The following is a 20,826-nucleotide window of genomic DNA, read 5'->3' as shown; positions in this document are numbered from 1 at the left end:
TAAAATAATATAGTTGTATCACTTGTAATGGTGTTTTGTATAGATGTGGCCAGACGAGCAGTCTACCAATAACATTAGAGAGACAGCACTACCAACGCCCACAAGAGACTTCACTGTATAGAGACTAGCGACATACAGCGACAAAATCTGACAAGTTACAAAACAATATGACCTTTTCAGCTCATCATGAACCTGAACATGGGAGGCCCCTGAACTCGGGAGGCCCCTGGGCTTCAGCCCAGGTAAGCCCGTGCATTAAGGTGGCCTTGCTTGTATGACTAAGCATGTTCCAATTCCGAATGCGACCATCTAAGATATTAGCCAATTACCTCTGTTTAGTGACCGAAAACTGACGAGTTTGATCGTGAGACCCGTGTTAAACGGCCGGCGCGAGGACCTCAAAGTGACATAGATTCCTAATGAACGGGTAAAATATAAAGTAAAGAGTTAAATAGAATAATCAAATGTGTAGCTAAACTATTATAAAAATGACCAATAACCTATTGGCATTACAACCTAAATTTGAGGTCGTAATAAAATGGAGTCAAACGAAAGTTTAATTGGAACTAAATTACTTTACCACACTGAAAAGATCGTAACGTGCAAACAAACCTTCACCTGCTTATCAGAAACCGTCGTTGGACCGATTGGGCAGGCTTTACACTAGTCAGCATGAAAGAGTTGTGTTTGTACCCGGGGACCGGAGATATCCCAAGTTTAATGGCATGTCAGGTATTTGCATCACCGAATGGATTGAGGAGGCACAGGCCTGTATTCGGGCTCGTCATTTGTCCGTAACTTTTTAGGCATTCTTAGGCCCCAGGCATTCTTTTTATTCGACCACTTGGAGGGGGAAGCACGAGAGAAGATCAGGTATCGTTCTGATGTTGAACATGGGGATCCAGATAAGATTTTCCTCGCATTACGTGAGGTTTTCGGTTCAATGCTACGGTCCTACGTAGCATTCAAGGAAGCCTTTTTCTCCAGAAGGCAAATGGAAGTGGAGTGTTTATTATATTCTCCCTCTTTTTGATGGGCCTTATGGAGAAAGTTAAACAGCGGTTTCCTGGGGCTGTGCTAAATGCCCGTTTTATTTGTCGAACATGTGGGAGATAATGATCCCCGCCGTGAGCTTAGACAGTTAGTCTGCCATCAACCAAATACCACACTGTGAGGCAGTGAGGCAATTAGGTGGGAACAGAAGGGTATGCCTGGGGTGTGTGTGCTCATAGCCAGTCAGTCCCGTTATCATATGGAATTCAATATGGAGTTCAGGGAGGACAGCGTTCGGATACGGGTGGGTCCTTCCAGTCAGAGCTGAGTGAATTAAAGGAGATGTTGAAGGCACAACAAAATCAGTTGAATCAGCTTACTCAAAAGTTTTGCTCAGTTTCAAGGTGCACGTACACAAAGTCGTTCCCCTCGTTATGGGCCGATGATTTGTAGGCGGTGCCATCAACCTAGCCATTTTGCCAGGGAGTGTAATGTTCAACTTGCTGGCCCTCAGCCTTCCGTTGCTAGTACATCATTGCCGGTAGAGGGGCAGCGTCGGCCAAGTCAGTGGTCAGGAAACTAGAACCCACCGGGCTGTTGAGCCACAGCTCGGATGGGGGAATTGGGGGCTCGATGTCTCATTTAATGTCTGGTTGTCCACAGGTGGTGGCAAGCATCAGTTGAATTCGAAGACCAGGAAGGATGCGTTCTTGCTGCTTCACATAGAGACATAGAAACATTAAATGCTCTGACTGGGGCCTGCTGGTTTTCCACTTTGGATTTACAACCAAGTTCCAGTCAATGAGGGGGATAAGCCCAAAACCATTCTGTACTCCGTTCGGGTTATTCGAATGGAATATGATGCCTTATGCCTTTTGGTCTTTGTAATGCTCCCAGCACCTTCCAGCGTTTGATGGGAAGGTTGTTTGGTGATCAACGGCATCTATCATTGCTTTTGTACCTGGACGAAATTGTGGTATTTTCCTCCTCAGTGACACAACATCTTGAACGGTTGGAGGTGGTCCTGGGTCGAATTAAGCGGGAAGGCCTCAAAGCGAAGTTGGATAAGTGTGCATTCTTCAAGCAACAGGTAAAGTATTTGGGTCATGTGGGGTCTTCCCAGCAGAAATGGGCACTCGAGTTAGAGACTCAAGTCGCACTTTATTCGCATTTTAATAGACTCGACCTGAAATGACTTCAGACTTGACTCGGAATTGAGAAACACTTGTGAATATTTTAAAAATGACTCAAGTCTTTAATCCTTAACTACTGATATAATAAAGAAAGAATTTTGTGTTTTATTTGAACGGATTTATAATATCTTCGTCACATATACTGTATGTCCCTATGTGTCGTGGTAGATCGGACCTTTGTCATAAAATTTGATTACCTATGTCCGTCAATTGCGCATAAACTCTGAAATGTCATAATGAAAGTCCCATGAAACATGACGGGAGCACCCGTACCATATGTTCCTTAATTTTGGTTTATTAACGTCAAATCGGCTAGATGCAAAGAATGTGGGAAAACAATTAAAGACCGGAACGGCAACTTAAAATATTATGAGACATCACATCCACAAAGTTTAGTCACATTACATATTATACTGTGGTGTAGCTGCATGGCTCCTTTGGATCGCAAACCTGTTAAAACATTACCAAAGAAATCTAGACTTTAAACCTAGCACTATGTTTTACTTTTATCAACCTTTTCGTAGTATATTCAGCTTTTCTCTCTCTTAATGTATGTCTATGAGAGAGAGGAGAGAGAAGGATGTTAATCGATTTATTACTTAAAGTGCATATCTTAACGTATCGCAATCAGCATGCGTACAGTTTTCTATTGACTTAAACATTCCGAAGTTTGATATTTTCAGATAATGACTGTCGTCAATCAACACCGCTGTATAACAAACTACTGTATAACAAACCGCGACTGGCGCCATATTGCGTCCACTTAGCAATTGTATTGAAAATGACTATTGACAGGACAATTGTTTTATACATAGTAATGGATTAGAAAGTAACAAGCTGGATTTACACTTACACTATCCCTTACATCTTAGGACCTTTATTACAAACAAAACAGATAATAGAAAGATCATTTATGTTGTCTATAATACAAATAATAGGATTTTTGAGTGAGAATTAAAAAAAAAATTGTAAGGTATGAAATGACTCAAGACTCGACTCAGACTCGTGACAAAAGACTCCAGACTTGACTCAGACTCCAGTGATAAAGACTTGAGACTCGGACTCCAGATGAAAGACCTGCTTCCTAGGGGGTGGCCACAGATCCAAGTAAAGTAGAGGCTGTGGCAAAGTGGTCTTGCCCAGGCAATGTTACAGATCTCCATTCGTTTTTAGGGTTTACCAGCTATTATCACCGCTTTGTGGAGGGATTTGCCAAGTTGGCGGCCCCTTTACATAAGCTGGTGGCAGAGTTCGTTGGGGGCAGGCATAAGAAATCATCTGGGCAACGGATGCTTGGACAGAACATTGTCAAAGGAGTTTTGACACCTTAAAGGAGAAGCTCACCACTGCACCTATTCACGCATATGCCGACTTTTCATTACCGTTAATTCTGGAAGTGGATGCCAGTCACCGGGGACTGGGGGCGGTTCTTTCTCAAGAGCAGGAGGGAAAGATCCGATCCATTGCTTATACCAATCATAGTTTGCGCCCCACTGAGCGCAATATGGTAAATACAGTTCTATGAAATTTGAATTTTTGGCGCTCAAGTGGGCAATGACAGAAAAATTCAGAGAGTATCTGTTGCGGCATAAATGCATAGTTTTTATGGACAACAATCCTCTGAGTCATTTGGTGTCAGCAAAACTGGGGGCCACAGAACAGTGCTAGGCTGCCCAGCTTGCTGTTTTTGACTTGGAAGTTCGGTATAGGCCAGGAAAGAGTAATAGTAACGCCGATGCCCTTTAGAGACAGCCTCCAGCTGATAGTGATGTGGCAGAGCAGCTGTTACCGGCCACTTTGGTCCCTGCATTTGTACAACAGGCAGCAGGAGTGGAGCCGGTGTATCAGGCAACCCAAGCAGTGCTTTAAGGTTTTCCCGAGCCATTGGGAGGGTCTTGGTTTTTTGGTGGCGTAAATGCTTTCCCAGCTTGGATGAATGCTGATTACTATCTAAGAGCAGCTTGAATTTGCTCCGCCAGTGGGACCGTCTGCTGGAGCATGAAGGGGCTCTGTACCGTTGGATCTTCCACCCTGATGGGAGGGAGGACATTTTTTAAGTACTTCTGCCCTCTGTGTTAAAGGAGGAGATTTTGAGGTGGCTGCATGAGGACCATAGACACCAGGGCATTGAACGCACAACGGAGTTAGCTCGTTGACATTGTCATTGGCGCGGTATGTCAGGAGAGGTGGCCTGTTGGTGTAAGTGGTGTGAACGTTGCCAATCTGCCAAGGATGTAAGGATGTTGCTTCCAGTATTATGAGGCATTTGCTAGCCTCCAGGCCAAACAAGATCTTGGCCATCAATTTCATTGTGTTGGAGCCGTCCAGCTCAGGTTTGGAGAATGTGCTAGTGATGACAGATGTCTTCACAAAGTACACTCTGGCGGTTCCTAGAAGGGATCAGACGGCAGAAACAGTGGCTCAAGTGTTAGTGGTGGAGTGGTTCTAGTGGTGGTAAGTTTGGGGTTCCTGGTCATATACATTCTGACTAGGGCCGTAATTTTGAATCTTCGCTCATACAGCAGCTTTGTAGTCTGTATAAAGTGAAGAAGTCTCGTTTACCAGTTGACTTTCTGTTAGGTAGAGTGGAGGAGACGGCTGCAGGAAATGTACATGAATGTGTTATAGAGCATCAAACTCGATTGCTGGTGGCATTTGAAGGGGCACAGGAGAACCCGAGAGTCGCTGCTGAGCACCATATGGTGCAACATGACTCACATGTGCAAGATACACCACTGGGGGAGGGTCAGTTGGTCTATCTCCACAATGTGGTGCATCAAGTGGTAAAGGCCCCTAAGGAAAGGGGTTCGGTCTACTCTATTGCCCCTGTAGACGATTTGGGTAAGGTGAGGCAGTAGCATCGTTCCATGTTGAAAACCCTTATTCAGAAGGACCATTTGGTCCATGTATCCACTTATAGCTCAGTAGTTGAATTGGTGCCACCTTCGGATGAGCAACCTTCCGAGGGGTCAGAGCAGGGAGTTTTGTGGGTTTTGGAACCAGAGACCCCACCTGTTGATTACATCAGGGTATCAGTTGAGCCAGGGGGTGTGGGGGCCTCGACTAGTAGTGGGCTGGGGACTCCACCTAATTTGGGTCAGCCCCTTAGAAGTGAGTTAGTTCAACAGTCTCTCGCCCAGCCTGGAAGTTTATCTGATGGGGCCAATGTAGTACTGCAACGACCTAGGCGAGGTACTGCTGGTCAGCATTCCAATATCCACCATCTCCCACGGTCTGTGAAGGTGGTGGGTAATGACGGGGTGCTGCCCGAGGTGACATCTAGGGCAGTTTCGGCATTGTTTAGACCCTGGAATTGACTGGCAAGGATTTTTTATCGTCGGGGCAACGATACAGAAGCGGGGAGTAGATTGTGGCAGGTGCAGTGAAGTTATTCCTGCGGTAGCGGTAGGGTATATAAACAGGCTGGCTAGATGGAATAGCGTCATGGGTCATCGCCCCTTTCTTCTGGTGTCATCATTTAGTCACCATCCAGGTATGTTGGGTGATGTTGGCTGGGTTGTCAGTGGCATACTGTGGCTAATGTTAGCTTATTTTCAGAGCGGCATGGTGGATAAAGTCCTGTGGCTGGCATTTGGTTGAGGTTGCTCTTCTTAGGTCGAAGTCATTCCGTGATTGTGTTTTTGCCCATGTATCCACTCGTATTGTAGGGGCATCTTTGTTTGTGTATAGTCAAAGGTTTGGGTGTGACTGATTCAGGCACGGCCAGTACGGATGTGTTTCTGCCCCTCCGGCGTGCACATTGTCCTCCAGATAGACTGAATGAGCCCTCAGCTTCCCAGCATGCGTGTTGTCTGCCTGACTGATTTAGTTCCAGGAGAGAACACTAGTAAGGTATGTGTTCCTAAATTATCATAGTTTGAGTGCGTATATTCTGTAGATATAAGCTGATTTTGATCAATAGTCGGTAAATAGTCGGGAACTGCGTAGATAAGACACTTTGGGGAACGCCCTTAGCGTAGCGGCTCTGAAGCATGAATGAAACTAAGCCAATCTTGATTGGTGTTGCGTCATGACGTAACGTGTGACGGCATACACGGAAGATACAAATGGATGCCGGCACACAACAGAGTTAGCTTTTTGCTCTTCAACAAGCGCTCTGTGTGAAACTGTCTGTCCTATTTGGTGTTGTTTGTCCCATAAGAATTGTCCCAAATAAGGTCTGCATTGCAATATAGAATCTAGTGGCTCGGATCTCGCATTTGCCGAGGCAGCGCGTAGATTACGGGGCTACTCTGCAATTAAGATTCTGTGACTGGGATCTCGCGTTTGCCGAGGCAGCGCGTAGTTTAAAGGTCTGCATTGCAATACAGAATCTATAGTAGCTCGGATCTCGCGTTTGCCGAGGTAGCGCGTAGATTATGGGGCTACTCTGCAATAAAGATTCTATGACTGGGTTCTCGCGTTTGCCGAGGCAGCACGTAGATTACGATTCTGCTATAAAAGGGACACACGCGATCTATGAAATAATACTGTTTGTGTGCGAGGCATTCACAGTCAGCTCCTGAGGGTGCTGGCAGTGTTCATTGAGAAATATCTCGGTGCGAGTGCATAGAAAAAGCAGTGTGCTGTCGGATGTTTCAACCTCGCACCTGTTGACTTTCTTCTCGAGGGATGAAAGCCAAATAACGACTCGAATCTCGCATTTGCCGAGGCAGCGTGTAGATTACGAAACCGTAAATAAATATTAAACAGTAGGCCTATTGTCTGGTGATTATGGCTGCATTTAATTCTATGGAATTAAAATGATGGAATATTATCTGACTTTAAGAAGTTAGATATTTTAAATTAAGCCTACCATCCAGACCGTGTTTCACTTATCCAGTGTTTTTGGCTGCATTTAATTTTGAGGAATTAAAATGATGAGCAGCGAACGTCGAAAATAGTTTTAGATTTTTCCCTGCCAGTCCTCCGCTTCAGGGTATCGAAAACGAGACGAAAACGGCTGTCTCCCCCCCATGAAGGGACGAGCGAGAATCGCTCCTCCGCGGAGCCCTCAGGAAATCGATGTTTGTATTCAGCGTCAAGTGCGCTTCAGGACACATCGGTTTTCAGCGAATGCACGCTGTAGTGCCCACCCAAAAGGCTTGCGGTCAGGCAGTGTTCGCGTCCGCACATCGGAAACTGTTTTCGATTATTCCCTGCCGGTCCTCCGCTTCAGGGTGTCGAGAACGAAACCGAAAGAGCCTCCCCTCTGGGGAGCCCTCAGGAAATCGATGTTTGTATCCCGCCGTAAAGTGCGCTTCGGGACACATCGGTTTCCAGCGAATGCACGCTGCTCTGTCTGCCCCACAGGCTTGCGGCCAGGCAGCTCTCGCGTCCGCACATCGAGAATCGTTTCGACCAAACCCTGCCGGAGAGCCGATTCAGGGGATCGAAACCGAATCTCGAACGATACCCGAAGCCAGCCTCGAGAGGCTGGTTCCCTTGGGGTACAGACTGCAGTTTGGTTTCCGCCCACCAAAGTTCAACGGGGTGGTCTGGACTGTAGTCGACCCAAAGCAGGGTCGGGTATTGGAACAAGAAGTAAACTTCCTGCTGGTAAAGGAGGCTATAGAACGTATTCCTCCGCCAGACAGGGAGTCCGGGTTTTACAGCCGCTACTTCATAGTTCCCAAAAAGGATGGGGGGTTGAGTCCAATATTAGATATCAGGCACTTGAATCGGTCTCTGAGGAGGTTCAGGTTCAAGATGCTTACCATCGTGAATCAAACTCAATCCGAGGATTGGTTTGTCATGATAGATCTGAAGGACGCATACTTCCACATATCCATCCTTCCATCTCACAGGAAGTTCCTGAGGTTCGCTTTCGGGGGCGAAGCGTACCAATATCGGGTTCTTCCGTTCGGCCTAGCTCTCTCCCCTCACACATTCAACAAATGCATGGATGCAGCTCTAGCACCGCTGAGGCTTCTGGGTGACTGGCTGTTTTTGGCCCAGTCACAAGAGCTGGCAGTTCGGCATCGAGATGTCATCCTTGCCCACATCCAGAGCCAGGGGTTGAGACTCAAAACGAAAAAGAGCGTGTTGGCACTAGCCCAGAGGACCACGTTCCTGGGAGTGGTACAGGACTCGGTCACGATGCGGGCACAATTGTCTCCTGCACAGATCGAGTCCATCCTGGCCACGGTGACCAGGATAAAGCTAGGCCAAGCCATCACTGTAAAACATTTTCAGAGAGTGTTAGGGCTCATGACAGCAGCGTCCAACATACATTCATTCGGCCTGCTGCACATGAGGGCCCTGCAGTGGTGGTTGGAAACCAAGGGGTTCTCCCCGAGGAGAAAGCTTGGTTTTTGTCCCAAGGCCCCGTGCTGGGAGAGTCATGTCGCCGGAAGGCCGCTTCGACAGACGCCTCCCTCACGGGCTGGGGCGCGGTCATGGATGGCAGGGCTCTGAGGAGCTTCCTCCCAGACCTCAGGAGTCACCACACAGATAATGTGTCGGTGGTCTCTTACCTGATTCATCAGGGGGTTCTGAGATCGCGCCCTCTATCCAGATTGGTGCATCAGATCCTCCTGTGGTCCCTTGGGAAACTGTTATCTCTTAGAGCAATGCACGTCCCAGGGGACCAGAATCAAAGAGCAGACATCCTGTTGAGGCAGGGGCTGAGGCCCGGGGAATGGAGATTTCCCACCGAGGTGGTGAAGCTGCTATGCGAGATGTTCGGCCCAGTGGAAGTGGATTTGTTCGCGTCTCGATGGACGTCCCACTGTCCACTGTGGTTTTCTCTCACCCATCCAGCCCAATTGGGTTTAGATGCCATGGTACAGACGTGGCTGAGGCTACGCCTGTACGCTTTCCCCCCGATCACTCTGCTCCCGGGAGTTCTGGAGAGGGTCCGTCGAGACGGGATCAGCCTACTTCTAGTTGCGCCGTACTGGCCGGCCCGGGTAAGGTTTTCATCATAGCACTCCATAGCACTCCTCTGAGGCCGGGGGCTCAATATTCACCCTCGACCCGATCTGTGGAAACTTTGGGCCTGGCCCCTGAGGGGGCTCAGTACCTAGAGGTTGGCCTGTTGGCTGGAGTGGTTTAAACCATACTCAGTTCCAGAGCTCCTTCCACGAGGAGATTGTACGGCTTAAAGTGGAATGTGTTTCCACTTGGTGTAGAGAGCGTGAGGTGGACCCAGTTAACTGCCCGGTTGGCTTCAGTGCTGGAGCTCCTCCAAGATCGGTTCTCGGCTCGTCTCACCCCGTCCACACTCAAGGTGTATGTGGCTGCCATTGCGGCTTTCCACACTCCTTTGGGTGATGGGCCTCTGGGGAGACATCAGCTGGTCGTACGTTTCCTCTGTGGGGCTCGGAGGATGAGACCTGCAGCTCATACCGGAGTTCCCACATGGGACCTGGCAGTGGTTCTCGAAGGGCTGGTCGAGGCCCCCTTCAAACCTTTGGAGTCGGCTGAGGCCAAGAACCTTCCCTCAAGGTAGCTTTTTTTAGCTTTACTTCTCTGAGGAGAGTAGGAGATCTTCAGGTGTTCTCTATATCTCATGGGTGCCTGGAGTTTTCTCCAGGCAACATTAAGGCTATCTTGCATCCCAGGCCGGGCAATGTGCCTAAGTGCCATTTAATGTGGCACGGCTTATGGTTCTGCAGGTTTTTCATCCTCCACCTCACGTGACGGCGGATGAAGAAAGACTTCATTTACTCTGCCCTGTCAGAGCTCAAGATTTATGTCCAGAGGTCTTCTTCATGGCGGAAGTCAAACCAGTTGCTGGTGTGCTTCGGGTTGCCCAAGAAGGGCTTCCCGCTTCCAAACAGACCATCAGTAACTGGGTCGTTCAGGCTATCTCTATGGCCTATCAGGTGCGCAGCTTGCCTTCACCTTTGGACGTGAGGGCTCATTCAACCAGAGGCATCGCGTCCTCTAAAGCCCTCATTTCAGGGGCCCCGATCCAAGTGTGCGATGCAGCAGGATGGGCCACCCCTCATACTTTCATCAGATTCTATAGCCTGGACATTCCTTCTACGCCAGGCACTCCAGTGCTCTTGTCCTAAGTGTGCCTGTGTGCAGCTTCACACTGGGACAGGCAGGGCTCGTTGTGGCATAGTGGGTACCTGTTCCCCAAAGTGTCTTATCGACGCAGTTCGAGTTCCCTCGAAAGGGAATGTCTCGGGTTACGACTGTTCCTGCCTGGGAGCGACTTGCTTCATCGCAGAAGGTAACTCTGTTGTGTGCCGGCATCCATTTGTAACTTTTGTGTATGCCGTCACACGTTATGTCATGACGCAACACCAATCAAGATTGGCTTAGTTTCATTCATGCTTCAGAGCCGCTACGCTAAGGGCGTTCCCCAAAGTGTCTTATCGACGCAGTTCTCGTTCGCTTTCTCAGGGAACAAGGGTTACAGTCGTAACCCGAGACGTTTTTGTTTTTTTGCTATTGTATTACATTACATCTTGTATTGTTTGTTATTGTTTAAGGGTATTGGAGTTTTTTCTTTATTCTTGTGTTAAATCAATCAGTTGTTTTGTGAATAGTTAATGTGAGTTCTTAATGTTTTGGGTTATTTTTGTTCCTTGTGTGGTGATAAGTGATTATTTTCATTTTTTTTCTTTTTTATCAGTTTATTTTGATATTGAGTTGTTAACTTAAGTATTTGTAAGCTGTTTAACTTGGGGAGTTAACTGGGTGAGTGGGAAAATCTGTATTCCCATTTGTTGATTTGTCTCTTGTGGAGTGACTGTTTCTATCTGTGTTATTGTGACAATTCTAAGTTGTGTATCTAAATAATCGAATTAAATTAAGTATAATCTCAGCAGTGGTTAAAGCTTGTCTTGTTCCACATTCAAGTAATAAATCGATTTGTGCTCTTTCACAGAAAGGTTGTCACCAAACCATATGTAATTTCCTATTGGAGTAACCTTGCTAATATTGTAAACTGGGAAAATGGTTGGCTATTGCCGCATAAATACCTTAGTGTGAACAGTTAGGTATTTTTCAAATTAATCACAGATTCTATACCCAGCGAATTTTTACCTAATAAAATTTAAAAAGTGTTTTGGGAAAGTTTTTCAGGGTATGTGATTGATTTTGTGTACTCTCAGTTTCCTTTAATTTGGAACAATGTATTGTTTGATTTTGTGAAAACAGATCAAATAATTTGGAAAAAGAATTTTATCTTATAAATGTATTACTCCTGGCTATATTCACAAGTGCAAATCCTCCAATCATTAGCCACATTTCAAGGCGTTTCTCAAGTTGCAACAATATTTTGAAATGCTCTCTGTATCGAAAAAATACCAACACTGTCTTGTTGTGCTTTTTTCAAGATTCCCCATTAGTTTCTTTAAATATATTTATATTTGCAGGCCGTTTTTATTATTTATTCATTTATTCTTTTATTTGGTTATTTTATATTTTTGCTGTTCTTTGTTGTATATTGTTTGATACTCTGTTAAATTATATCTGTATTTGCTGACTGATAAATAGACAGGTAAGTTATTTGAAAAATATAATCATTCTCAAATATTAACGACTTGTGATAAGATTACCTTTTTAAACAAATAAACAATTTTATAGATTATTTATGTAGAAATAGTTGGAATTAATAGATTTAAATGTTTTTATTTTTATTTTACGCAGACATTTTTTGAATGATAAGATTTAAACAATTATAGACTACATTTTTTGATACACAAAAAACTTTTTTTGCCGCCGAGCACCCCCTGGAGGAAAAACGTAATAGAAAAGCTGACCACATTTGCCCCAGACAAGAATCCATGGAATGAGAGGATTTTTCCATTTATAGCATTCTTTATTAACAGTGCTTGACAACATTAACAAGTATCAAGTAGTATCCTATCTTTCTCAAAACTAAGACTTGCTCTAGTGTTACAGTAGCCTGGTTTTAAGACTCAAAGAGAAGTGTTCATGTTTTTAACAGTGTTTGCATCTGTAACTTGAAATGATTTAAGCATGAACAACGTTCACAACAGAAGACCATTTATATTATCTAAGAAAGTCAGTTATTTTCACACTGAAATGTAAGTAAAGTAAAAAGGCTTTCAGGCTTTATATTGTGCTCATGTAGCAGACACTTCACGATATGAAATAGATAAATCTTCTCACCAGGGTTCTCTGCCATTCAGAGTTGAGTTCAGAATGCCAATTCCTGAATTTGAATTGAGGTAGCAAACAGGATGCAGAAACAGCCTATGTAGGCTAAGTTAAATATGAATTTAAGGAAGTCAAATTCAAATGGAATGAACAGAATAAACTGCTATTGGTGTAGTATTTAATAAATATATTAAAAATATATATATATAACACATCACAGTACCATTCAAAAGTTTGTGGTCGGTTAGATTTTTTAAACAATTTATTACATTCTTTAATGATTTACAAACCTTAGACGTGGATTGAGTGGGGATATATATATATATATATATATATATATATATATATATATATATATATATATATATGTAATATTTTTTTATTAATATTATCATCATCTCAATTATGCATGTGTCTTTGCTTTTATGTAGGTGTATATATGCATGTATGTAATTTATTTTTATTTAATTTTTGTCCTCCCCTCTTCAGATATCTTGTTGTTCTAATTGGGGATTGCTCTATTGGGGCTGGGTAGGGTTGTTTATGGTGGGTCGGGTGGTATAAAATGTAAAAATGCAGTTTGCAACAGTCAAAATTCTATGACGAAGACAACAACAACAAAAAATGTATATTGTGACTTTTTTTTAAAAAACAATTTTTTTTTTACAATATTAAATTACTGTTTAACTGTTTAAAAAACTATTTTAAAATGTCCTATCATGTCAAAGCTGAATTTTCAGCATCATTACTCCAATCTTCAGTCACATGATCCTTCAGATATGCTGCTTTGGTAACATATTATCACAATTAATAACAATACAATTGTTGCTTAGTATTTTTGTGAAAACAGAGATACATATTTCTTTTCAGAAATATTTGATTTATTTTAAATAGAAATCTTTTGTAACAATGTAAAGGTCTTTACTGTCACTTTTAACCGATTTATTGCATACTGTACTTGCTGAATAAAAGTATTAATTTCCTTAAAAAAAAATACCGACCTTACCAACTTCAATATAGTGGTACTGTATGACACAATGACAAAAATTGACTGTTAGAGTCTGTTGACTGTTGAAAGTGTGAAGTGTTAAACTTAGTTTTGAGAAATATGCCTAATCAGTTGAGAATAATGTATAGATTCTACTTATCAGGCATAATTAGCCAAAATGTCTTGGACCATTGAAATGATTACTTTGCATTTTTAGTAAACTCAACTTCCTGTCATTCCAACTCAAAGTCCATTCCAACTTCCTGTGAGGCGTGGCCAAATCGATTCAAATTCACACTTGTGAACTGAAAGGAAGTCAATTTTAAATTCTGAAAATCTCCCAAACATGAATAGGAATTTAAGTGCCTTATAAACATGTCAATGTGCAATGTTTATTAAATAAGGGACACTTATTAAAACAACAAATAACTTTTTTGTTTAGCTTTTTCTTGCTCTTATCTTCTCTTCTCTATATTTCAGAGATGAAATAGCTTTAACTTACATAAGGCATATGTTTAAAATAGAAAGCTATTTAGCAAGTGGAAAATAAGTTGGACCAGTATCTATAATATACAATATATGCACAAATTTAATAACTTATAACACAGTTCCAAGTGAAAATCCTTTTAAAGACCTGATTAATCAGAGAAATAGAGTTTTCAGTAGTGTCTTGATGAAAAGTAACAGGTGTTCCACCGAGGAGGTCTTTAATACTGGCCGAGCTGAATTTCAACAGATCCTGGTCTCAGATCCTATGGAACGTTCCAGATTTTAAGAGATAATACTGCACACGGATGGCAGACACCCAGCAGCCTTCAGTGCGTGAGCAGCTTGAGTCGTGCGATCCAGCTGCTGAGCAGAGAGGGTTCAGACGGAGGTCTCTTGGGAGATTTCGGCGCAGGCTTGCGTGCCATGGCTTCCTGGTAGGGTATGGTGGCGCTGTCGTGTAGGTTTGCATTGATGAAACACTGGCTGCCGCGGATGTGGTCGACCCCTCGGACGAGCTGGCGTTCGCCTGTGGGCCTGTAGGGCAGTGGGTAACAGGGCGACTCTTCTGAGATGGTGGGGATCTGTTCGTTACTCAGATACCTGTGCAAAACCTCCTCACCTGAGGACAGACGAGACACATCATTTAAGGATTAAACACTTTTAGGCCCTGTTTACAGCTGGTATTAAAATGCGTTTTGGTCGATCGGATCACAAGTGGACGACGCTAAATACAGGTGTGAACGGTGTCTAAAACATTTTGAGCTTAACTGTCCACTTTCGACCACTTCCAGAAGTAGTTGAAAACGCAATTCTTGCGTAAACGCTCATGTGATCAAATGCGTTCAAACAGCCACAAAACACTGTCTACTCTCTGCCTACTGAGCTAACGTGTAAACATTATCGGAAGTGCAGAAACCCGACAGGATTTAAACTCAAGACCCAAGTTTGGTTTGAAGATGAAAAACATAGTGCGTTCGGCCAATCAGCATAACTAACGTCACGGATAGTTCCTAGTGCTGGTTTAGACCGACTCTGAAGTAGGAGCTCAATTAGTTCCTCCAAAAGGAGTTCCTAGAACTAAAATAGTTCACAGTTCCTGCGGTGCGAACACGCCAAAAACAGGAACTTCAGCCAATAGTTCTAGGAACTATGAAAAGGTTCCTCCGGTGCGAAAGCCCCTATAGAGGAAATCCTTCAGCTTTGGGGAAAGTTACTTTTAAAAGTTACAATATTGCATTACTCCCTAAAAAAGTAACTAGTAACATTACTTTTGCTTTACTTTGTCTCTCCTGGCTGAGGCTCACTCTCTTCCAGGCCTTGCATGTGTGGCCTTGCATGTGTGTGTGTTTTTTTTTTTTCACATAATTATTTTGTGCAAGTGTTTCACAGTAATGCATTCAACATCATTTCTTATATAATAACATACACCTTCATTTTCTTTTAAAAACACTTTAAGGATATTACTATATTCTGACTACTTAGAATATTTCCTGACCCGTAAAGCTATGTATGCCACACAAAAGATATCTTAACATTACAGGTTATATTACCTACTGGACAACTCTTTTTATTGAAAACTGAGAGTAATGTGTTGTTACTTTTGTACTTTTTGTCTGTTCCTGCAACAGACAGTGCGCATGAAAAAGCAAATATGCTTCAGGTTAATTTTATGAAGTATACTTATGTACAGTTCAAGTATATTTTTTAAGTATTTTTTAGGTAGTAAGTATATTATTATCAATGTACTAGTAGTATGTACTTGTAAGTCTACTGTTTCAATACTACTTGGGACTAATTTGGTCCACTTTCAATGTATAAAAGTATACTTTTAAGTATACTTTAAGTGTAACAGTAGTAAACTTTGCAACAGTGTAAAAGAAAATTCATGATGCTGCATGATCACTATGACTTTAGTACAGATTCTTCAGTAAAACAGGAAAACAACTTTGCATGTATTTCTAATCTGCAAAAACATTCCAAATGTTTACTGATGTCTGACCCAAATGAACTATGGGTATATGAGCTACTTACAGAGACAAAAATGCAAATATTACAGTGTTATCTGACCTATGTCTGCTCCTGCCCATGTAATTGGGCTTGTGAAATGTTTAAGCTGACAGCTGGAGATTAACATGTTTCAGCTGTAGTTTACACACAGGCAGGTGTTGCTCTTACCTTTCCTTCCAAGAGCCCAGGGTCTGGAGGGAGAGTCCGACGCGCCCAGGCAAGTGTCTACCGGCATGGACATGGGACGTGGCTTTCCTAAAGCATGTGCAAAAAGACAGAATCAGTCTAATTGAGTCCTTGCTTGAGGAATGCTGGCTAAGACATTTATTTAGTCATTTAATTTTCACTAACAACGTAATTCAGACGGAATGAAAGTAATGATAACGATACGTTAAGTGAGTCTTGTTGATTCAGTAAGTTCATTCAGTGAATGATTCGTCAGACTGATTCTAATTTTTTGAGTCTTTTAAACCATTTATTAACAGAACTGGCTCATAAGAGTAATTTATCCATGAATTGGACTAGACTGTCAGACTGATTTTAATAACCCGTGATTTTGTGAGTCTTTTTGTACCATTTATTAACAGATCCGGCTCATATAATGAACTGGACTAAACTTGTCATCTGAAATATTCATTTGGTTTGCATTGGATTCATACTTTTTTTTTTTTTTTTTTGCTGTTCAGACTACATGCTACTAAACTAATAAGTTTGGATACGCAAAAAAAAAAAAAAAAAAAAAAAGCCTTAAAGGGTTATTTTCCCCAAAAATGAAAATGATCCCATAATTTACTCACCCTCAAGCCATCCTAGGTATATATGACTCTCTTCTTTTTATATATATCTTATACTCTCTCTTCTCTTTACTTTAGTAAGTAGAGTTTTTAAACCCCCCAAAAAGCGCATCCATCCATCATAAAAATGCTCCATACGGCTCCAGGGGGTTAATAAAGGCCTTCAGAAACAAAGCGATGGGTTCTTGTAAGAAAAATATCCATATTTATAACTTTATAAACTATAATCACTGGCTTCCAGTAACGGCCATACGCCCATACATGCTGGCGGATGAGTGACCTCTGACCCTTAAAGGAGAACTCCGGTCAATTTTAACATTGAGCTCATTTTTTTGTCAATTTGGAGTGCTGTCAATACAGAGAACAACGACAAAAATCGGTGTTGCCTACACCGTGTTATCCTCTTTTTTAAATTTGCACCCTGTTGACTTCAATATTTAAACCTGCTTTTAGCCTCTTAACATCCTTGATGTGTCATTACAAGTGCACAGGTCATGTGAGTGATTCCTTCAGAGTGAACGCGGGTGAATCTGACTGCAGTAGATGTGAAAGAAATGGATAAAAATGATGTTATTTAAGCCAGCGCAAATACCTGTATTTACATCCTGTTTTCGGTTGAAGTCCAAAGTAGTCGATTGTCGAGTTCACGCGCATAGGTTTAGTTACCTATGATCACGCGCGTGAACTCGGCAATCGACTACTTTGGACTTCAACCGAAACCAGGATATAAGGTATTTGCGCTGGCTTAAATAACATCATTTTTATCCATTTCTTTCACATCTACTGCAGTCAGATTCACTCGTGTTCACTCTGAAGGAATCACTCACATGACCTGTGCACTTGTAATGACACATCAAGGATGTTAAGAGGCTAAAAGCAGGTTTAAATATTGCCCCATTGAAGTCAACAGGGTGCAAATTTTAAAAAGAGGATAACACGGTGTAGGCAACACCGATTTTTGTCGTTGTTCTCTGTATTGACAGCACTCCAAATTGACAAAAAAAATGAGCTCAATGTTAAAATTGACCGGAGTTCTCCTTTAACTAAAACCTTTATTAACCCCCTGGAGCCGTATGGATTACTTTTATGATGGATGGATGTGCTATTTTGGGATTCAAAAACTCTACTCACCCCCATTATAAAGCTCGGAAGAGCCAGGATATTTTTTAATATAACTCCGTTAGTGTTTGGCTGAAAGAAGAAAGTCATATTCACCTATGATGGCTTGTGAGTGAGTAAATTATTTTCTCTATTTTTGGGTGAACTAACCCTTTAACAATCATGTTACATATAATTGACAATACTTTGGAAATGTTGCAAAAAAAAGTACTGTTTGTTAAACAGGTACTGACCTCTAGATGGAGTCCGCTGTCTCAGTCTTGCTTGTGGGATGACGACCTCAGCTGGATTTACGCTAGGTTTGCTGGTGTAGTCGCTGACATTTGAACGCCGTCTACCAGCTAAATCCAGAGACGAGTTTGGTGACTCTGAACCTTTTGGTCTCATCTTCACACCTGCACATTCACTCGTCTCTGCATCTCTACAGACATACAGAGATAAAGAAGCATTATAGTGTTAACAATACAAGAAAGCATTTTAAAATTGGTGGATGAAGTATAGAAGGCCTATAGGTAAAAAGTTCATAATTACAAATAAAAATGACCGTTCAACCCAATATTGGTGCATGTTCACTATGCATTTCTGTGCTTATTCGAGCTTATGATGCATTCAAGTTCTCTTGGGAAGTTCGTATGTAAGAGTTGTGAAGTTGTAATTATGACTTATGATGCGTTCAAGGCCGTTTGGTTTGAGTAAGATGGCGATGTACCTTTTCTACAAAAAATTCAGCAAGATTTTTTAACTCTACTTCTACAAAATGATTAATCAAGAGTGCATAATTTGTAGTGCTTATTATGCCTAAGAAGGCCTCTGCCTATGCAGGAAGTACAGTAAGACAATTCACTATGTTTTGAAACAGAGCCACAGAGTAATTAATTTAATATGATGGCGATACGTTATCAGAGAAACAGATACTGACCGTGGGCTGTATGGCATAGAAGGAGGAGGAGGAATATAGAGATCTAAAATTGCAGGTTTCTCCGGCCGCTTGATGGGGATTTGCACAGGATTTCTGGATGACTGGGCGACAGGCACATACGATGAGTTCTAAAACAAACAATGTTATTAATCCCTCATTCTGACATGTTTAAGATATGTTTGCATATGATAACTGCGAAGAAACCCTTGCTAAATTACATCTTGCATAATCTTTTTAAATGAGATTAACAGTTGGATCAATTTCACTCCATTTCAATCCATCAATCTTTGATCTCAACACCAAATCACTACAATAATTTTTTTTTTCATCTCAAGGCCTTCCTTTGTTTGTTAAGACATGCCAATTTTTGTTGAATGTAGACTTTCTTTAAGCCTTTAATCATAGACTTTGCCAGGGCAAGAATTAACTTAAATCCACATCATTCCAAAAGTACTGTTCAACTTTTGTTAAAATAACCGGTAATAGTCTTTACACTTAATAAGTTCCTGTATGGATAATATGAATTGCATAAACAGATATTGAAAAGAACATTTGTTGGCAAGCAGGCCTTTCATTAATTAAAAGGTACATTTTGTAAACTAGATTTTTACTCTTTCTGAAATGTGAGTGGTACTTGTGTAACGGAGGCAAGATAGTAAGAGCTGTGCGTGTAAACTCTACTCTTCTGGCCTGAATGGTGCACTAGCAACTGACGCTAGGTTTTTAGCATCCTTATTAGCACACCTGCAACCCATGACGGAGACGCCAGTTCGAAAACCAGAGGGGTTACATTTGGTGTCGTGACCCGTATGGGAGTAAAGTTTAGGGGGGTGAGTGTAACAGAGGCAAGCTGTGTGAGTAAACCTCACTCCCCTGATCTCAAGAGGCACGTTAGTGACTGCAGTCTTTAGCGTCATTGTTAGTGCACCCGCCTCCCATGCCGAAGACGTCAGTTCGAATCCCACTCGGAGCAGATAGAGTAGGACCGGTAACATTTGTTTGTGCAAAACTCATCACCACAATGGTATAGGACATAATGGATGGTACTATGAGTTTGTAGGTGGTTGCTAAGTTGTTACTTAATGATTCAGGTCATTTTTTCAGGCAAAAATCCCTGATTTCAGGTAGTTTCCCTGAGTTGCACGGTTAATCATTAAAAAGATCACGATCTCGATTCAAACACCCATGCGATTTTAGGGATTTTGGTTAACCTTTGAAAGTACAGTCATCACACTGCAACATTCGAATCTGCGTTCCCGCTGCCGCTGATCTGGAGAGAACAGCTGCCATGTAAATGTACAGTATAAAGCAGCTTTACAAACAGTCTTTTCAACCCCACATTATCATTATTTATGTGTTACAAATATTTAAATAACAGGGGATAAAAGTGTAAAGTTTATAGTTTGGGTAAACAGTAAATCATCTTTTTAAAATATTTTGACACATGTATGTATTGTAGCCTATTGCTTATTGTTACGCCAGGAGGTGGCGACACATTTAAAAAAAGTTTTTGTCATTGAATCATTCATTTTAAAGATTTATTAACAAACACTGATTCATCCAATAATGAAACAAGTCTTTTATGAATGAGACATTAAGACCTTGTTTACCACAACACAAATAATTTTTTTTTACATAATTTCTTTCAAATTTATATATTTTTTAAATAGACTAAAGCAATGAACCATCTGTCAGAACCTCTAGTTTGCAAGTTATTTTGTTTGGTTGTCTAATGTTTTTTCTTCAGAATTGTGGGATAATCGCAATCTCCATTTTACACACAAAAAAAACACTAATACATAAACTATTTCTCATGGATTTTTACATTAATGTTTTTTCATCAAATGGAAATCGCTTGTCTTGAGCTGTAGTCTACGGTCTGACCTTTAAAAAGAATGGCGAGGGGTTTGGGAGAGTCCATATGGACTAATATTAGCTACAGTATTTCTAAAATCAATGGCTGCGTGACATTTGGACCGGGAGTTTAATCAAGTGGAAACACACATCCTGATGTGAAATCCTGCTGCTGGTCCAGCAATCTGAACTGATAATCAACACAAGTCAGCTGTGAAAGATCTGTGAAATCTACATGCATTTTCAGAGGCAAGTTAATGTGTATGTGGAGGGGAAGAAGTGTTTCATTGTTTTAGTCCTGCAACACCCATACAAACCCATCCACTCATGTTGAAACAATGAAAGTTCATGGAGTTTGTGCAAATGTGAAACAGAGAAACACACTGT

The 20,826-nt window shown here is 41.9% G+C and overlaps 1 protein-coding gene across 1 annotated transcript in view; it reads right to left on the bottom strand.

Moving 5' to 3' along the window:
• Positions 1–12,742: 12,742 nt before the first annotated feature.
• The window catches only part of cnksr3 (cnksr family member 3), a 39,047-nt gene continuing 30,963 nt past the window's right edge, over positions 12,743–20,826 (bottom strand). Inside the window, exons 10-13 of the mRNA XM_079888651.1 lie at positions 18,586–18,713; positions 17,900–18,087; positions 15,922–16,008; positions 12,743–14,365 (exon numbers count right to left, since the gene is read on the bottom strand). Of these exons, the coding sequence (XP_079744777.1) occupies positions 14,073–14,365; positions 15,922–16,008; positions 17,900–18,087; positions 18,586–18,713 (696 nt within the window). The 3' untranslated portion in view covers positions 12,743–14,072. The remainder of the gene's footprint in view (positions 14,366–15,921; positions 16,009–17,899; positions 18,088–18,585; positions 18,714–20,826) is intronic.

Source organism: Squalius cephalus (genome assembly GCF_949319135.1).
Source record: "Squalius cephalus genome assembly, chromosome: 12".
NCBI classification, from domain to species: Eukaryota; Metazoa; Chordata; class Actinopteri; order Cypriniformes; family Leuciscidae; genus Squalius; species Squalius cephalus.
This window is presented reverse-complemented; position numbering and strand designations above follow the sequence as displayed.